The sequence below is a fragment of the Stegodyphus dumicola genome, chromosome 10 (genome assembly GCF_044657685.1).
Source record: "Stegodyphus dumicola isolate Sdum_Otavi_A_Nest chromosome 10, ASM4465768v1".
In the NCBI taxonomy this organism is placed as follows: domain Eukaryota; kingdom Metazoa; phylum Arthropoda; class Arachnida; order Araneae; family Eresidae; genus Stegodyphus; species Stegodyphus dumicola.
The window spans coordinates 140,898,405-140,916,089 of NC_140777.1; the positions used below are offsets into that span (position 1 = coordinate 140,898,405).

At 33.5% G+C, this 17,685-nt stretch overlaps 1 protein-coding gene across 1 annotated transcript in view; it reads left to right on the plus strand.

Moving 5' to 3' along the window:
- Nucleotides 1–5,509, plus strand: part of LOC118184489 (uncharacterized) — a 191,798-nt gene extending 186,289 nt beyond the window's left edge. Inside the window, exon 11 of the mRNA XM_035354163.2 lies at nt 1,340–5,509. Within this exon, the coding sequence (XP_035210054.1) occupies nt 1,340–3,598 (2,259 nt within the window). The 3' untranslated portion in view covers nt 3,599–5,509. The remainder of the gene's footprint in view (nt 1–1,339) is intronic.
- Nucleotides 5,510–17,685: the final 12,176 nt, after the last annotated feature.

The following is a 17,685-nucleotide window of genomic DNA, read 5'->3' on the forward strand; positions in this document are numbered from 1 at the left end:
TTGATCTGACCCTAGTGTGGATATGTATAAAATGCTTAAAGCATTGCTAAAAACAAGAAATTTTTATTAAAAATTGTTTACTTTTTAAACCTTTTTGAAAGCTGAATTTTTAAACTAGTTAAGTATTTAATTTTGTTGATCTGACCCTAGTGTAGAAGTACCTTTTTGAAAGCTGAATTTTTAAACTAGAAGAGTTATTTGAAGGATTATGCATAGGTATCTTTCGATGCATGAAAATATCATTAAAATCTAGTACCTTTCATTTATTCCTGTTATAAGGATTTCATTACTTGTCATTAAAAAAATACCTCAGGATGATAAAATAAACGAAATTATTTCCATCTGTTACTGAGAAATACTAATAAGTCCATGCACCTAAGTTTTTATTTGTAATTGGATTTGTTAAAATGAAAAGCTAAATATTTTGCATTTTGAATGTATAGTGGGTCAGTTTTGGGTAAGTCCTCAGTGAGTCAGATCACATGCAGGTTTTAAAGTGTAAGCCTTCTTCTGAAGAACAAATAATGAAGGAGAACAAATAATGAATATTGAACTTGCAGAATCTAAAATTTAAAATGGGAATTATTTTTAATAAAATTTTGTTAGTACAGTTTATTATTTACATTGAACATATTATATGTGTGCTTCATTTACGAGTATGTTGGATACAATTAATATCTAATAAGTATAATTATTTTAAAATTTTTTAAATATTTATATTTCTTTCTTTCTAAGTATTTTAAAAACTAGATCAAGGCCAATTATTTCTCTTCCAAATATTTAAAAAACTGGTTAAAGATATTTTAATTATCTGTTAGTGCCTGGTGTTTTAATTATTTGATAGTGCCTCAATTGGTGAAGATAAAAAATTTAATTAATATTTGTAAATAAGTATTCCTGTACATATTAATAAATGTTCTTATGCAAATTCATTTTTTGCTTGCCTTGTTCTGAAGTTACAAAGTTTTAAGCATTATTAAAAGAGTTTATTAAACATGGTTTATTACAGTATTATATACAGTGAAAAAATATTAGAATTTATTCGTAATCACTAATTCAATTTGCTAAAGTAGTACCTTTTAGTTCATCTTATACATACAGATATAAAAATAATAATGTTACACTTCTCTTATTATATAATTATGTTTAATTTAAACATAGCCACTAATGTGATAAAGGTGAGAAGTTAATAATTAATGAGCTATTTGTAAATCATTATAATTTGTTGGGGGGGATATGTATAAAATGCTTAAAGCATTGCTAAAAAAAAGGAAATTTTTATTAAACATTGTTTACTTTTTAAAAAAATAATCATTAAATTTTTTAAATTATTTTTCAGGTTCGCCAGTCTCGTTCTACTCGAGGTTGTAAAACTCCTATACCTGAAATACCACCTTTTAATCAGGATAAATGTAGAAATTTGGAATCAGAATCTGCAGAGACTAATGGTGTGCCTCAGCCTAGTAAAGTGAAATCTGAAACTGTAGAAACTGTATCTAATCAAAACGTGCCTGCACTTCCAAGCCAAAATAAACTTGTTTCAGAAAGTAAAGTGAATACTGTCAACCACTGCATTTCTAAATTTCTTCCTCCAGGAACAGCACCTGATGCTCATAATTCAATAAATAAGCTTGAAAATCATACGATAAACAAGCTTGAAAATCATACAGTAAACAAGCTAGAAAATCATACCCAGAAAAGACTGCATACAGTTCCAAAAGAATCACAAGTTAGCATTCCTGTAGAAAAAAAGGTGTTGCCAGCATTTGTCAAAACAGAACCGATTGAAAACAATGCAAAATCTTGGTGTGGCTATCCTGGAAATTCTGAATATCCATCTTATCAGTCATCTTTGTATTCTGGCTCAGATAATTATGCACCAGGTTTCTTGAAAAATCAGAGACCAGGTTCTTATAAAGCTGGTACTCGATCAGAGCCTGATGTGGCACGAGATTATCTAATGCATACTGGGAGACATTCTGTGGGTTCTATGTCTGTATCTAGTGCAGTTTCACTTGAAACACCTACTGGTGAAGAGAAACCTTTGGTTCCACAGCGAAGACCTTCTGTCATTCAACATACTGAATATGCAGCTACGTCACCTTCTCCATCAATATCTCCCAAACAAAATGTGGATACATGTCGAAACATCTCTCCGAAAGAAGGAGCATCGTCTGTGCCGTTCTCGAGCTCTAAATTAAGTATTCCAAGCCAACCAGGCTATTCAGTGACTGGTAAAGTTGCTGAGTGGTTAACAAAAGGAGTCCATGAAGTTGTGGCTTGCAAAACACCATCTACTGCTGTTGAAAAGACGGTAGAACTCCATGATAAAGTCATCGTGCCCTCAATTTGTAAAACTCCAGGTGCCATAGGGACTAGTAAGGTACCTATTAATAATGTTAAAAGTAAGCATAATGCTTGTATTTTGAACTGTCCAAAGTCACCAAGATCAAAGTATGCAAGCTCACATCGTCATCGAAATAGTGATACCATTGCAAATGGAAATTATAGTTCAGTACCTAGGAATGATGTTAGAAACAATGCGCTCTATCAGAAACCATTCCATACAGCTGCAGTAACTCACAGTTCTGTGATGGCAAATGCTAGTGTTGCTCCTAAATATCAGCAGACTATTAATCAAAGCATAAAGCCAGAATATTACTCAAATGGCCCATATTTTAATCAACCCAAACGTTTCAAAAACAGTAATAATCTATTACCTTCTATGCTGCCTGCAGTCAATCCAAGGCCATCATTGTTACCTTTTATAAGGCAGCAGACATATCGCACATCACCTCTTAGTGACATACCTAAGACAACAGCATCAACGCACAATGACTATGAAACTGTTGTACTTGATCTCAGTGTAAAAAAGAAGCCTCCTCAAGTGGCTCCATCTAGGACCTCTGCTCCCATTATCACAGTCAGTACTTCCCCTGTACCTGAGGAAGGTGTGTGCCTAGATTTGTCCATCAAGAAAAAATCAAATGTAAGTAACGATAATGGCATTGAAAACATAACTCCTCCACTTCCCATTTCTCCGAATCCATCATCACAAGTTGCCCCACCATATATGCATTCATCTCTAAAGCCCTTACCTACCCTCATAGCCCTTCAAGACTTGGCAGCAGAAGAAGCTGCCAGGCATAGCTATTCGTCAGGCAATAGCAGAATACCCCCTATCATGACTAGTTCAGTGACTCCACCAGTGTCCGGCCCACCACTTGTTATGCCTCCAACCAATGCAATGTTTCCTGCTAGCACGCACAGCAAATTACCTCCAGGTTTTGTGAACAGCATGCCACCTGCGGCATATTCAAAAGACATTGCCAAAAATTTATATATGCCAAGTACCACGCGCCATTCACAATTCACCCCTTATGTGATACCTCCATTTTTTCAATCAAACTGGACTTCAGTTGTGAATTCCACTGCTGTAAATACTAAACAAACTAACAACTCTCAAACTAGTCCAATGGCCTACAAAGGAATGGTGAACCATAGTGTCTTCCCAAAGGAGTATCCATATAATGTTAAATCACAGTTTCATAATGTGCTATGTAAAGATAATGGGCATTATCCATCCAATGGTAAATGATCTATGTTTAATAAGAATTTTTTAGAGCTTTTATGTTGTATTCGGAGATTATTGTTGATTACTGAAGTTGTATTTTAAGGCAGAATTTAATTTCTGTAAGAGGTCTTTTAAAGTGAGTTGCCTTTATTGCTATCACTGTGGTGTAAAATAATAAAATCAGTCTTGCATTGTTTTACTTCTGTACATACATTAGTTGCAAATAAACATGTAAAGCTATAATTTTGTAAATATGTATATTCCTTAAATTTGAAAATTCCTTATTTTCTAAGAATTTGATCCATATTTATTAGCATAGATTTCTCATCCCCCCTTTCCCCCAAAAATGCTTAGAAAATTAGGGGGAAATTTATCTGGCAAATACCGTTTCTGAGGATTCTAAAGAGAGGGGAAAATGGAACAGATTAAAACATATATATTTCAGAGAAGTAAATTACAGTTACTGCTTTCAATACTGTTCTTTTTTTCCTTCCGAATTGTACTTGTGTAACAAGAGTTAAGAATCTTGCATTAAAAATATATGGAGAAATATATGCAAATAAATATGGTACTTATCTGAAGATACAGCTAGATTTCTAATCTAGTGTCACAAAATAATCAAAAATTTTCTATTAATTTTCTTTTGGGTAAAACTGAGGCCATTTTTTAAATTATTGTGCCCCTATTAGAAATAAAACTGAGTGGTAGTCATGTAACTGCATGAGTAATATTATACAAATTTGAGTACAGAAGTAATATAATTCATAAGAACATAAAAAGGTTACTTATCAGATTTGAAAATATATAGCTAATTATTTTCATTATCTAAAAACGATAGTTTTTTGAAATGTATATAGTTTTGTAAGAAATTCATTTTATGATTCAAAATCAGAATGAAGAAAAACATTTGAAAAATGTCTTGTACAATGACTGTATAAAGTCTTTTTGTTTGAAATTTTATCGTTTGTCATTTAGATGTACATTTCACTTGTTTATTATATTTGTACTTTTATAGCTTTTGTTAATGTCTGTTAAGTGCATTGTTTTGTTTTATAAATATTGATTAACGTTGAATCTTTTTGTTAATTGCCTAGCTGGATTTCTTTTGTAATGAGTAAATTTCAAAATTTCAGTTCTTATTCTGTATGGTATTAAAATTTATCAATATAGCCCATCAAAATTGTAACTTTGCAAAGGGGACAGAATAATTAAAGTATCTTAACTAATTTTTAATGATAATCATCTGTCTTCTGCATAAAATTCCTTTGAATTGTTTTAATCGTTATCCCCCTCTGTATTTAAAAGTAGCTTTTTTTAGCATGCAATCAAGGAGTGAAATGTTTTTAACTACAACACTTTTTAATTAGTTAGGACAATTTGTAGGAAGAAATTTTATTAGCTTCTATGTGTGCCCTTGTAAAACTTGTAATAGAAACAGTACAGATAATTTATGTTTTGTGGAAATCTTTGTATCGCATTTATATTTTATTCCCTTTGCAAAATGTACTTCCACTATTAATATTAGTTGTGAATAAAGTATTGATTTTTATTTTATGATAGACAGAAAAATATACCTGATGTGCTGAAAATTTTGAACTTGCAAATAACACATAAAAAAATGTTCCATCCCCATCAAGTTTTAATTCTTTCATTTCTGTAAATTCATATAAATCATTTTGTCCCATCTTTTTAATGATCTCATGAATGTGCTATTGAACAGCTATGTGATAAAGCGATGACTGTCTTGCAGCGCAATAGCAGGAAAATAAATTACCGTGTAAAGAAAAAAAATGCATTGTAAAAAATCATCTTACTGCAATGTCTTTGTTTTTTAGAATGTGCTACCTCCTTTTATCTTCATGCTTTTATGTACATGTAAACTTATAAAGTGGTATGGAATTTGTGAATAATAACTAAAAAATTTAAATGTTGCAATTATTTTTGTCCTCTTTCTTCAATTTTCATGTGTATGTGTGTTTGAAATTTAGTATGGGAAATACAGATAAGCATAGCATCAGAATCAAAATACAGATAGCCTTAGTCAGTGGTTTCAAACTCAAATTGCATGTGGTTAGATATTTTTTAAACAAAATAAAAATTTTTAAACTAAATTTTCATTATGTAAATATTTATCAAAGCACACATAATCAGTAATAATAAGGACGCAAAGAAAAAATTCAAATTTATACCTTTTTTCTGTCTGAAATCTAAAATGTTGTAATTCAGACATCAGCTAAATATTAAATAATTTTAATATGCAGAATTAACCATTAAATAACTTACCCAAACTAAAAATAAACAGACTACAAAAACTTTCCAAGCAGGAGAAAGCTTCTTGCGAATAAATAATAACAAACTGTCCTCTTTCTTCTATTTACTAAATTTTTCTTTGATGCATACCAAATAAATACATATATATTTGCATGTAAATATTTATAAACTTCTTTATTTCTTACTGGTGTTTTGATTTTGATAACAATTTTAACATTAGAGAAGATGTTCTAGAAATTATTGTGAATTGGAGGTGCTGATCGGGCAGTCTGGTTCTTTTCGCAGACTTGTTAATTTTGAACTGCAGAAAACACTATTGATATCTCTAAATGTACTTCCAAATGTGCATATATTCTTATGTACATCTGTAAAATTCTTACATTTAAAATATTTGTAACTGAGGGTATTTATTTGACAAACACCCCTCCCCCCAAAAAAAAAACCCATCAAATCTCTATCTTTAACTTTTCGAATAAGATTTATATCACAGTGTAAATTAATTAGCTCCATTAGTAGATTTACTGAGCATTACTCATGTTCATTTTAAATGCTAATGAAAATAATGTAAAATTGGACTAAAAATCATTTAAATTCTTGTCATAATGATCAATATCATAATAATGCTGATTAATGTATGGGAAATCTATTCATGGGCTGGGTAAAATTGCATCAAAGGGCCTTATGTAGCCCATAGACCTCCAGTTTGAGACTATTTGCTCAAGTTACAAGGAAAGAAGAATAATTGTATTTTTTACATTAAAGCTTATAAATCTTCAAATGATATTTCTCCGAGTTTTAACAACTGTGTGCATTTACAGAACAGTTCTTTTGCAAGGTTCCCCCTCAAACAGAAAGTTAGGAAAATAAAAAATGAATGGGTACAAAAAAATGGAAAAATTTAACTTTTTTGAAAAATGAGGGAATATCAAAATTTTTCCCGAAGAAATAGTGAAGTAAAAGAAAAGTACAGATCAGTCTTTTTAAATAATTAAGTAATTAAAATTTCTCCTTCTAAGAAAAATTTTCTCCTTTTGAAAGGAAAGCAAGTAAAGTGTAATCTTTGTTTTTCATGTAGGACCTAAGTTAGTCACCTCATAGGATGCAATTTAATCAACTGATACATATGTCTTCTTCACCTTTTATACCATTTAATGCTCGTTTCTCATTAAAAGTATATAATGTTTCCTTCAAAAATAAAAAATACGATCATTTAGAAACTACCACATTTTATGATTGTACTTTATAATAAATAACTTAAACACTTTTTTTCAATTTAATGTAATTCTTAGTTGTTCTAATTTTATATATTTATATATTTTGAAATGCTACAAAAGTAATATTTGTTATGAAGAATTTTTTTGCAGAATGGACAGTGAAAGTGATTTTTGAAGTTTTGATATCTTTTTTTTTTTTTTTTTTTTAAATCCTACTGCAGGCATTCTTCTATTAACACAAACATGAGCTAGTTCTGAATATATTTATTAACAGAGCACAAAAAACAGTTACAAAGAGAATAAGCATCAAAACAGAACATGCACCAAAACAGAACACCTAACATTTAGAATTAACATTCGAGTCAGAGAGACAGTATTGGAGAATCTATCCTCATCTCAGCTGGAGGTTCATCGCTGGAAGTTGTTCTCATTGGCCCTAGATGGCATTGGATAAAATAATTTGGTTTCATCTAAATAGTTCTGTTATGCTACCTCTTTTAAACCCGCGTATAAGTCTTAAAATTTTAAGGGAGAAAGAAAAAACTTGGAAGTAGGATTTCAATTTATACGTGGCCACGTTCATACAGAAAAGATACCAAATTATTTATTTATTCTCCCCCCGTTTTGTAATTTCATTTCATTATCTAGCATCAGAGACCAATTTAATCTCTACAATATCTGCTAGTCGCTCTTTAGTTAAAATAAATGCATCAAATCAGTGACTGTAACCATACCGAATAAGTTATTGATTGCATCTTATTTATCTTGATCGTACACGTGGTTTTTTTTTACTTTTCCTGCTTTTCGTAATATCTGATTTATCAGAATCTACAAAAAACAGCTCTTTTCAGAACCACACACTCCCTGCAACGAGTTGTACATAACAAAAGAGAACATATTACACTGTAAAATTCAAGCTGAAAGTAGCTTTTTTTTGCGGAAAGTACGGTGTTGCATCACGTGAATAAGAAGGCGATCCGGGACTGGAGAAAAAACTTGTCTATTTTAAGGAATACACATAAATCTAAAAATAATCTAATCCTGCGTTATGGATCGGCATCTTTCCCAGAACTCGGAAAAAGTATTAAGTGACTGGATTGAAGACAATAGTGGGCAAGGTTATGTTGCAATCCAAACTGTGATATGTTTGCGAGCCACAAAAGACGCAGTGTCCTCCCTCCTAGCATCTGCAATGCATTAAAATTCTTCTCGACTGCCTCATTTCTAGATCAGTCCATACATCTGACTAAATAAGACTGATGTGGTAACTAATTCGTAACTTACACAGAAACCTTCTCTTGGCGAGCTTCAATATTGGTTAACTGCGCACTTTTGCTTCTACCTCTTTCTCTGCTAGTAAAACTTAACATCGTCTGGTCACTGTTTGATTTCCTCCATTGTTTCAAAAATGTAATAAATCCTGCAATGATTATTCGCCGCTGTAATGCAGTGACATGGAAAAAATAGCTTTCAAGAATGTTCAAAAATAAACTATTTGTTTACTGAGGGCAAGTTTGTGTGTAAATCATTCATCCTTCTACTATGCAATTATACCATCACCATCCGGTCATAGATCAAAGTTTCATTCCATCCCCACTAATTATGCTTATGTTCATTACACACACACACATATATTATACAAGGATATTAAGGATATAATACACAGGGGGATCTTATTTAAAGTGACAATGTTTGGAGCGCCCTGTAGCACGATCTAATAGCCGAAATGGCACCAAACTTGGTATTTAGACTAATCAAGACATGGAACATCAAGACATACAATCGTTCAGTTACATTATTAATGTATATTTACTACATTAACTTCCTCGGTGAGGAATTAGACCACATTCAATGTGAGCACCGTTCTCAGAAATAACACCGTGCATTCTGTTCACAACGTTCTCCACAGCCGTATGTAACATATCACGAGGAATATTCTGCACTGTCTTTGTTATGTTGTCCTTTAAAATAGACAAATTTGATGCTCCACCAATATAAACTTGAGATTTCAAATAAACCTGGAGCCAAAAATCTCATGGCGGTGAGGTCGGGGGAATGAGGCGGCCGGAAAACTGCCACCTTTGACTCTATTATCAGTGAAGTTTTGGCGCAACAGTTGTTGTATCTTATTACTAATGTGTGGCGGAGAACCATCCTGCATAAAGATTTTCTGTTGGGGATGATTTCTTTGTTGAAGTTGTGGAGTAACAAACGTTTGCAGCATTTCGTGGTACCTTTCTGCATTTATGGTGCATGTTTGGAGTCCTGTCGGAGTGATGGTCTCAAAAAAGAAGGGCCCAATTACGAATTCGGCTGTGAAACCACACCAAACAGTGACTTTTGGAGAATTTAATGGGATTTCGTGCACGGTGTGGGGCTACTCAGAAGCCCAAATTCCGCTATTTTGTATGTTTGCGGACCCATTGAGATGAAAATGGCACTCATCTCCCCACAGAATGTGGCATGGGAAAGCATCATCAATTTCTACCCTGGCAAGAAACGATAGAGTGAATGTCACTCGCTTATCATAATCACTTGGTTTCAATTCGTGCAAGCGGCTGATTTTGTAGGGGTAAAATCCAATAACGCGCCGCAAAACTCTCCATACCGTGGAATAATTCATGTCCAATTGTCGAGCTACACCCCGGGCGCTGTTAGTACCAGCAATGGTTCCCTGCGATCCATCGACAATTGCAGTTGCCACATCAGTTATTACATCTTCCGATACTGTTTTATGCCCTCTTCCAGCGCGAATGGTCAGTGACCCCGTTTCCTCGAACTTCTCAATAATTTTCTTAAGACCATTCATTCAGCGATAAAGGCCCCTTTCGTAATTTTTTTTCCGGTTCGAAACTCTCGAAGAGCTGCGGATGCATTACATTGATTCATGTAATACAGCTTCACCAGTAACGCACGTTCCGGTAACGTGAGAGGCATGTCCACTGGAGCTCGTTTACTTCAGCTGAGATTATTTGTCGGAGCTGTCTGCTTGCTTTTATAGCCCCTATTTCTGGCGCTGTCATCTCACAACATTTGCATTTTTCTTTGATACCCCTGTTTTATGCTAATTCTCGTTATTGTAAGCTACAGCAGTGTAAAAAATGCCCTAGCGGCGATTTTTGGAAATAATTTTTTTTCCACGGAATCCTTTTTTCCTATGCCGTGATTAGTCTAAATACCAAGTTTGGTGCCATTTCGGCTATTAGATCGCGCTACAGGGCGCTCCAAACACTGTCACTTTAAAAAAGATCACCCTGTATTATACTTGTATATAGGGATTGCATATTTATTGTTCATCTAATTAAACAGTTTCGGCGCTCATCATTTTCATCAGTAGAAAGCATTTTCTGAACTACGAATAACATTTAGTTTTCGGAAAGAAATCGATTATGGATGTCAGCAATAAAGTAATTTTTAAACTTGAAAATGAATTCTAAATACACTGCTGGCTCAGGGATAAATAGAAGGGCTAGGTCATTCCTTTGTTCGACTCCTCGCCGACGTGAGTCTCATTGAGGGGGGGGGAACCGGAAGTAATCTGACGTATCTCTGTTGCACCTGCTCTGATTTCGCGCCTTTAAAACTGTAGTTTCATTCAGTTGCGAGACGATTTTCTGGAGATCGCATATCCCAAATTAATTTTAATCATACATATTTGTTTTCTAATAATGCAAATATTTAAAATAATTTGTGTATATATAGTTTTAGTCAGTTTTCCTTTTAAATTCTATATTTAAAGTATCCTTTATGTAATATGGCTTCTTGTGCTGTAGCAACGTGCCGTAACACTTATAGAAATACGAAAGGAAAAGATATTGTATTTCATGCTTTCCCCAAGGACAATTTGCTTTTGACGAAAGAATAGATACATAAATGTCGAAGACAGGATTCTATTAATGTGAAAAACGCAAGAATTTTCAGCGAACATTTTCTGTGCAGTGATGATGAAGATGACATGAGAAATCGCTTGCTTGGATTGCCGCAAAAGAAACTGTTGAAATGCAATGCTGTGCCGAAAGTAAATTTATCGTGTGCAGTAAACAAAATAACACCAAGAAATCGGAGACATTTGAAAAAACTAATGCAGAGTGCTTTTGAAAGACTACACGAATTAAGCCCAAAGAAAATTTATTTTGAGGCCGAGAACGAAATTGAAGCTGACAATAATAAATCAAATGTGAATGATTTTGAAATAAAACTCACAAGTGACAATGCCCTAGGTGACAATATCCCTGAGTGCCCTAAGTGTAAAGATAAACAAGAATGTATTGATAATTTGAAGAACAAAATAATATCCTTAGAAAATTGTAATAAAATATTGAAAAATAGAGAAAAGAAAGATTTTAGAATGTTTGCTCAGCGACAAAGAAGGTGGACGACATCTAGAAAGAAATTTGTATCGGAAATTCAGAAATTAAAATCCCAAACAGCGAAATTTAGGAAAAAACAGAACACTTCGGAGAATTTGGAAAAACGTCTAAAGCATATTTTTACAAAGACGCAGATTAACGCATTGCTAGAAAAGAAGGAAAAAATCCGGTGGACTAGTGAAGATATTTCACGTTGCATTGTCATAAGAGCTCTGTCATCTAAAAGCTACGATTTTTGGAAAGAAAAAATGGGAATTCCTTTACCTAGCACTAGCACATTAAAGAGATGGTGCGCTAAATTTTCATGTAGTCCAGGAATTCAGAGTGATGTTCTTGCTGTAATGAAGGAAAGATGCCAATATTTGAATTCTGTAGAAAAAATATGCTTTCTCAGTTTCGACGAAATGCACATAGATTCTAAACTCTGCTATGAATCTAAACTAGACCAAAATCGGTCCTTTTCAAAAAGTGCAGTTTGTTTTAATCAGAGGTCTCATTTCGCAGTGGAAACAACCAATATTTTTTGATTTTAACACTCCAATGAAGAAAGGACTTCTTTTTTCACTCATAAGACATATTCAATCATCTAGAGTAGAAGTAAAAGCAATAGTGTCTGATTTAGGAGGATCTACTACTTTGTGGAAAGAGTTACAGATTTCGATTAATAGTTCTCATTTTCCATATCCAGTATTCCAAACGAAAAAAATATGGGTTTTTGCAGATTTAGCGCACTGCCTCAAATTACTGAGTGTTCGTGTATTTAATTATGACAAAGCACGCTAGGGCTATCTGCCTAAGGGAAGGGATGCCTTCGTGGAGGACTTTCTAAGGAAAACTGGCTCGTATACACGTTACACATGGGGAAAACCACGAAAACGCCCATGCAGCCAGCAGGTTCGCGGGATTCGAACCTCGGACCGAACTACCAGTGTTCAGCGACTTTACCGCTCGGCCTCTGGTGGGCTCAAATTACTGAGAAACCACTTTTTAGATAAAGGATTTGTTTTAGAAGATGGAACTGTTTTAAATGTTGATATTATTAAAGAGAATTAAATTGTGTCACAAACTAAAACCAAATTATTTAATGGTCAAGAGAAACGAGAGACAAAAAGTAAGTATATATAATATGTTTTGATTTGAAATATTTCTAGATTGCATTTTAGAAGTTAATAGCGTAAAGCATATTTCAAATGAGAACTAATTCTGTTAAATTATTGTTACAGTTATTTTTATTGTATCCTCTGTTATTATTGATTCGATTTTGTGCTAGCTTAGCATTCTAGATAAAATATATATAAAGTATAATATTAAAGTAATTGGCATAAGAAGACCTGCCCCCTTAACCCCCACTTTTGAAAAATTAAATAATTATTTTAGGTACTGTGAGTAAAGTTGTTTTGTCTAAATTAAGATAACAATCTTACATGTATTTATTTAAATGAAATATTGATGTAAGCCTAAGTTACAAAATTATTTTTAAAAAATATATGTTATTATAATGAATCGGGAGAAAAATATGCTAATGTAAAATTTACAATTAGGCTGAAACTCAAACTTAGATTAGCAGAAATTTTGCCATATATAACCATACGCGTTTAAAACCATGCCAATTTAAGGTTGTTTTTTTGATTAATTTTAAATAGCTGTTATTATAGTTATCTTAGCAGTAGTACAGTTCTCTTAGTTAACATGCAGATAAAGAAATGATTAGAAACAAACAGGCATTTAAAGAAAAAAAAATCCCTGCAAATAAAAAAAGGAACTTTATGCTAAGAGTAGCGCATTTTATCTATTATTTTAAAATTGAGTAAGTACTATTAAATTTTGTAATGTTCAGTGTAAAATGCATACTGCAGTAACATTGTCTCTTCCAAATTATAGCTATCTTTCACACACAGCTCATTTTAAACGCTGATTCTTCAAATTTAAAACGCTAATTTCTATGTTGTCAATTGCATCTCCGCGCTCAGTGGCATCATTGCTACGTCATCACTCCTCACTGCCTGTTTCAGGGGGAAACGCTCTATGAGCTAGCCCTTCTCTTTAGTCCTGCTGCTGGCCACCCAAATTGCAACACCAAGAAAGACAAGAGATATCACAACAAAATTTATTTAGTAGATAACATGTTGACCAAGTATCAAATCATTAAATTTATAGACTTCTGTGAAGTGGGTCCCTTTCAGAATCAGTAGCCAGAGTAGCCGCCATTGTTAGAGATCACCGATGCCACACGCCTTGGCATTGAGTCAGACTTTGAATGTGTTCTTGGGGTACAGCAGACGAAGCAGCTTCCACACGTTGCCAAAGTTGATCTGGTGTGGCAGCTTGGGATGAAATCTGGGTCAATCGTTCAGCAAAAATGGACCACATGTTTTCTATCGGCGAAAGATCCGAAGAGCGAGCCGGCCAGGGAAACAATTCAATCTGGCGATTGATGAACCCTTGGACAATGCGTGCCACGTATGGTCGTGCATTATCCTGTTGAAATATGGCTGTGGGCAAGCCCTGAAGGTAAGAAAGGACAACTAGTTCCAACACCTCGGAGATGTAGCGCTGGCTGTTTAAAGTACCAGCAATGCGTATTAGAGGAGTGCGCGAGTGATAACCAACACCACCTTATACCATAATACCCTGTGCAGGACCAGTGTGGCGGTGCATAACTCAGCTGTTCAGCATCCTCTCCCCACGGTGTCTCCAGACTCGAATCCGACCTTCGTGGTGTTGCAGGCAGAAGCGTGACTCGTCAGTAAAGACAATTTCTTTCCATTCTGCCGTCCATATCCTTCTTTCATCGCACCATTGGCGGCGGAGACGTCTGGTTCTGGGTCAAGGGTAGACAAAGCAATGGACTTCTTGCGGACGGACCACTCTGCTTTAAACGGCGCAGACACTGGTACGCGAAGACACTGGATGATGCATTACAGACTGAATGTGCTGTGCTGTGGTTCGTGATGTGACTGAGGGACTGTCATGCGCACAATGTTCCTGTCATCACGTGAAGTGGTGCCCTGAGGTGGATTCGATCGAACACGTCGGTCCGTCGTACAATCCTGCATCCAACGATTACATATCTGCATTACAGTTGTTTGGTTTCATCCAACACGACTACCGATTTCCCTTAAAGATAATCCACATTCTCGGTAGGCCACTATTCTTCCTCTGTTGAACTCGGATACTTGATGAAACGATGATCGCTGTTTACTACAAGGCATAATTGATCTTTTTTTTTTTTTTTTGAAAAAAAACCACAAGAAAAACACAATTGCCAAACTTGAAATCGTCGAAAACTCCAAGCCTTAAATAGCGCTTTGAAGTGGCGCCACAGACACGCCTGATGTGTGTCTGCGCTGAAATTCTAATCATTTGCATATCTCACCTCCGCTAATGCATGTTGTAAATTTCATGTTATTTGCATGCTTCCTTCAGGGTGTTGCATTTACGGTGGCCAGCAGTGTATCTGTGTAATGATTTTTATAGATGCTTAAAATCCAACTAAGTTTCTAAGGAAAAATGGAAAATATGCATGGGTGTAGCCAGCTGAAATTACGGGAAGGTGCCCGTTACGACTCCTATGGCTATACTGTTCTACCTATTACAGCATCTTCAAATACATACGTAATTATTAAGTGATGGATATATTATGTTAATAGAAGTTATCTTAATATAAATAATAATTATATTATAAAATTTATTAATAATAAAATTATGTAACATAATTATGGATATATTGCATTTAATGATAGTATTTATTATTATTACCATACAAACATGTTAAATGCAAAACTCTGTTTTTGTTTTTCACTTTAAACACTTTAACCTTTATTAAAACAATTTTAAAAAGCGTAATAAATAACAAAAATAGAATAATGCTAGTAAATGTACCTATTATTTTACTTCTATTATTTATAGACATCATTCTTGATGTACACACTCACATACATACAAATAAATATTAAAATAATTTTGAAATTCATTTTACTTTGGTTTCATAATACAAGTATGAAGAAAAATAAATCTATAAAATCCATATTTCTGTTGCATATAATTGTAATAATAACATATTACTATTAATAAATACATAAAAATTGTAAATACATCATTTATTTCGGACACAAAATTAAATTGTAAATAAAAATTTTGAAAAAAAGGCAAACTTGTTTCTGGCCTTTCATTTTGATACGGCAATTAAAATATTCCCGAATTCTATTTTCCATGGCTGTAAACTGCCAAATATATCAATAACTTTGTCAATTGAAATTTCTTTAGTACAATGTATGTGCATTAATGTCAAAGAATTTCTGCGCTGTTCCGTCGTAGTAGCTCTATTATAATTTTCTAACCTTTTCAAAGCACTTGCGGAACGTTCACATTCGCAAGAGTTATCGGCAGTGTAACTGTCATGTGCACCACCAATACTTTAGAAAAAGGATTTTATTCGAAGCTTTTAAAGCCAAAACTCGTGTGTCTGGGAGCTTTGCTTTAGGAACAGACATAAAATGCCGTCGCCAACGTTTCATCTCTTCGTTTAGAAGTTCCAGAGAGGGTAAATCATCTTTATATGTACCCTTCAACTCATTTACAATAATTTCATTTACACGATCAGCGCACACTGGTGGTAGTACGCAAAATAGGGATGATGCAGTCTTATCTAAATTTGACAAATGAGATACATTCCGTAAGAGAAGAGGAAAAATGTGGTTACGTAGTTTAATAACAACAACATCCGCATGTGCTGTGCTTAAAATGGAGTCGATAGCAGATATTCCACTGAAATTAATTGATTTCTCGAATTTAGAAATTTATGACTACTGCGAGAAATTAAAAAATACGCTTGAAAATGATTTGCCTTTCCTTGATGTCAACAAGAAGGGTTCTTTATTATTCAAGAAAAAACACGTGAACAATATTTATTTCAAAGTAATGCCGGATAGCACGGTACTTATAACAGGCTGTGTTAAAGCCGAAATGAAGAAATCAATTAATTATGAAACATCTGTGCAAATTTCTGCAGAAAACGAGGTAAGATTTATAAATTTTTCTTATGCATGATGCTTACCAGTATTAATAATGTTTTCATTAAGAATATTAAGTGTATATCAGTTAATTGAAAACTATTCCCGAGACCTTGAATAACGTTTTCCAAACTTTTAAATGTAAATGTAATACAGTACAAAATCCGTAATCCGGACTCGTCGGGACTTCAGGGATTCCGGATTAGGGGTTTTTCCGGATTATAGATCATCAATTTAAATCTGGTAAGATGGCATGCAGAAATTATACAATTAAAAATATGAAATCATAATTTATGAACTAAAGAACAAATATGACCTAAAGGGCATCAAAATTTAGAAAAAAAAAAGCTTAATATTTATTTGTTTACTTTATTAAACATTTCTTTCAATGTAAGTTGTTTAAGATGCTTCCACAAAAAATTAAAAAAGTTCCTTTTTCTTGTGTCATATAGTGAGTGGACTTTGCAATGCCATACTTCTCGCATAATTTTGAGACGGGTAGGCCTTTATCCATTTTTTGCAGCAATTCCACTTTTTGTTTAATGGACATCGAAACATGCTTTCGCTTTGTAGATCCTTTGGCAGCTCCAGAACTGGAAACTTATTTTGACATAATCAAAAATTCAAGCTTAAATTTATAAAATTGTTCTAACAGTCCGCAAAAAATAATAAGCCGGATCCAATTAGAAAATTAAGGAACAGTGCAATCTGCAACATTAACTGAAATGCCTTAGATAATTTTAGCCTAGCTTATACCGTCCGTTATACATTAAACGCGCATGCGTAAAAGCATTATGCGTTTACGCATGGGCATAAAGTTTGTAACTTTCAGGTCCGGATTACAGACTATGTACTGTAATAGTATATTCATAGTTCATAAATAGTTTTTCTAAATTACTGGAATAGCCGTATTCGTGAAAGATCTGTTTATCTGCAAGAAAATAACTGCAAAGCCAATTTTCTGTTATTAATATTAATTAGTGTCATAGAATATTTTATGCAGCTAAAATTTTATTAATTTCATCGGGATATGTTAGCTATTGTAATCGATTTTTAATCAATAAGCATAAAAATCGGAATGTTAATTTTTTTAATACCTTCCATTGTAGATATTAAGGATACCAACAGCTGTAATATTAGAAGCATCCGTAGTATTGAAAAAAAAAAAAAAAAAAAAAAAAAATATATATATATATATAAAAGGTTGCTTTTATAAGAATTTATACTTAATTCTAAATTTTTAT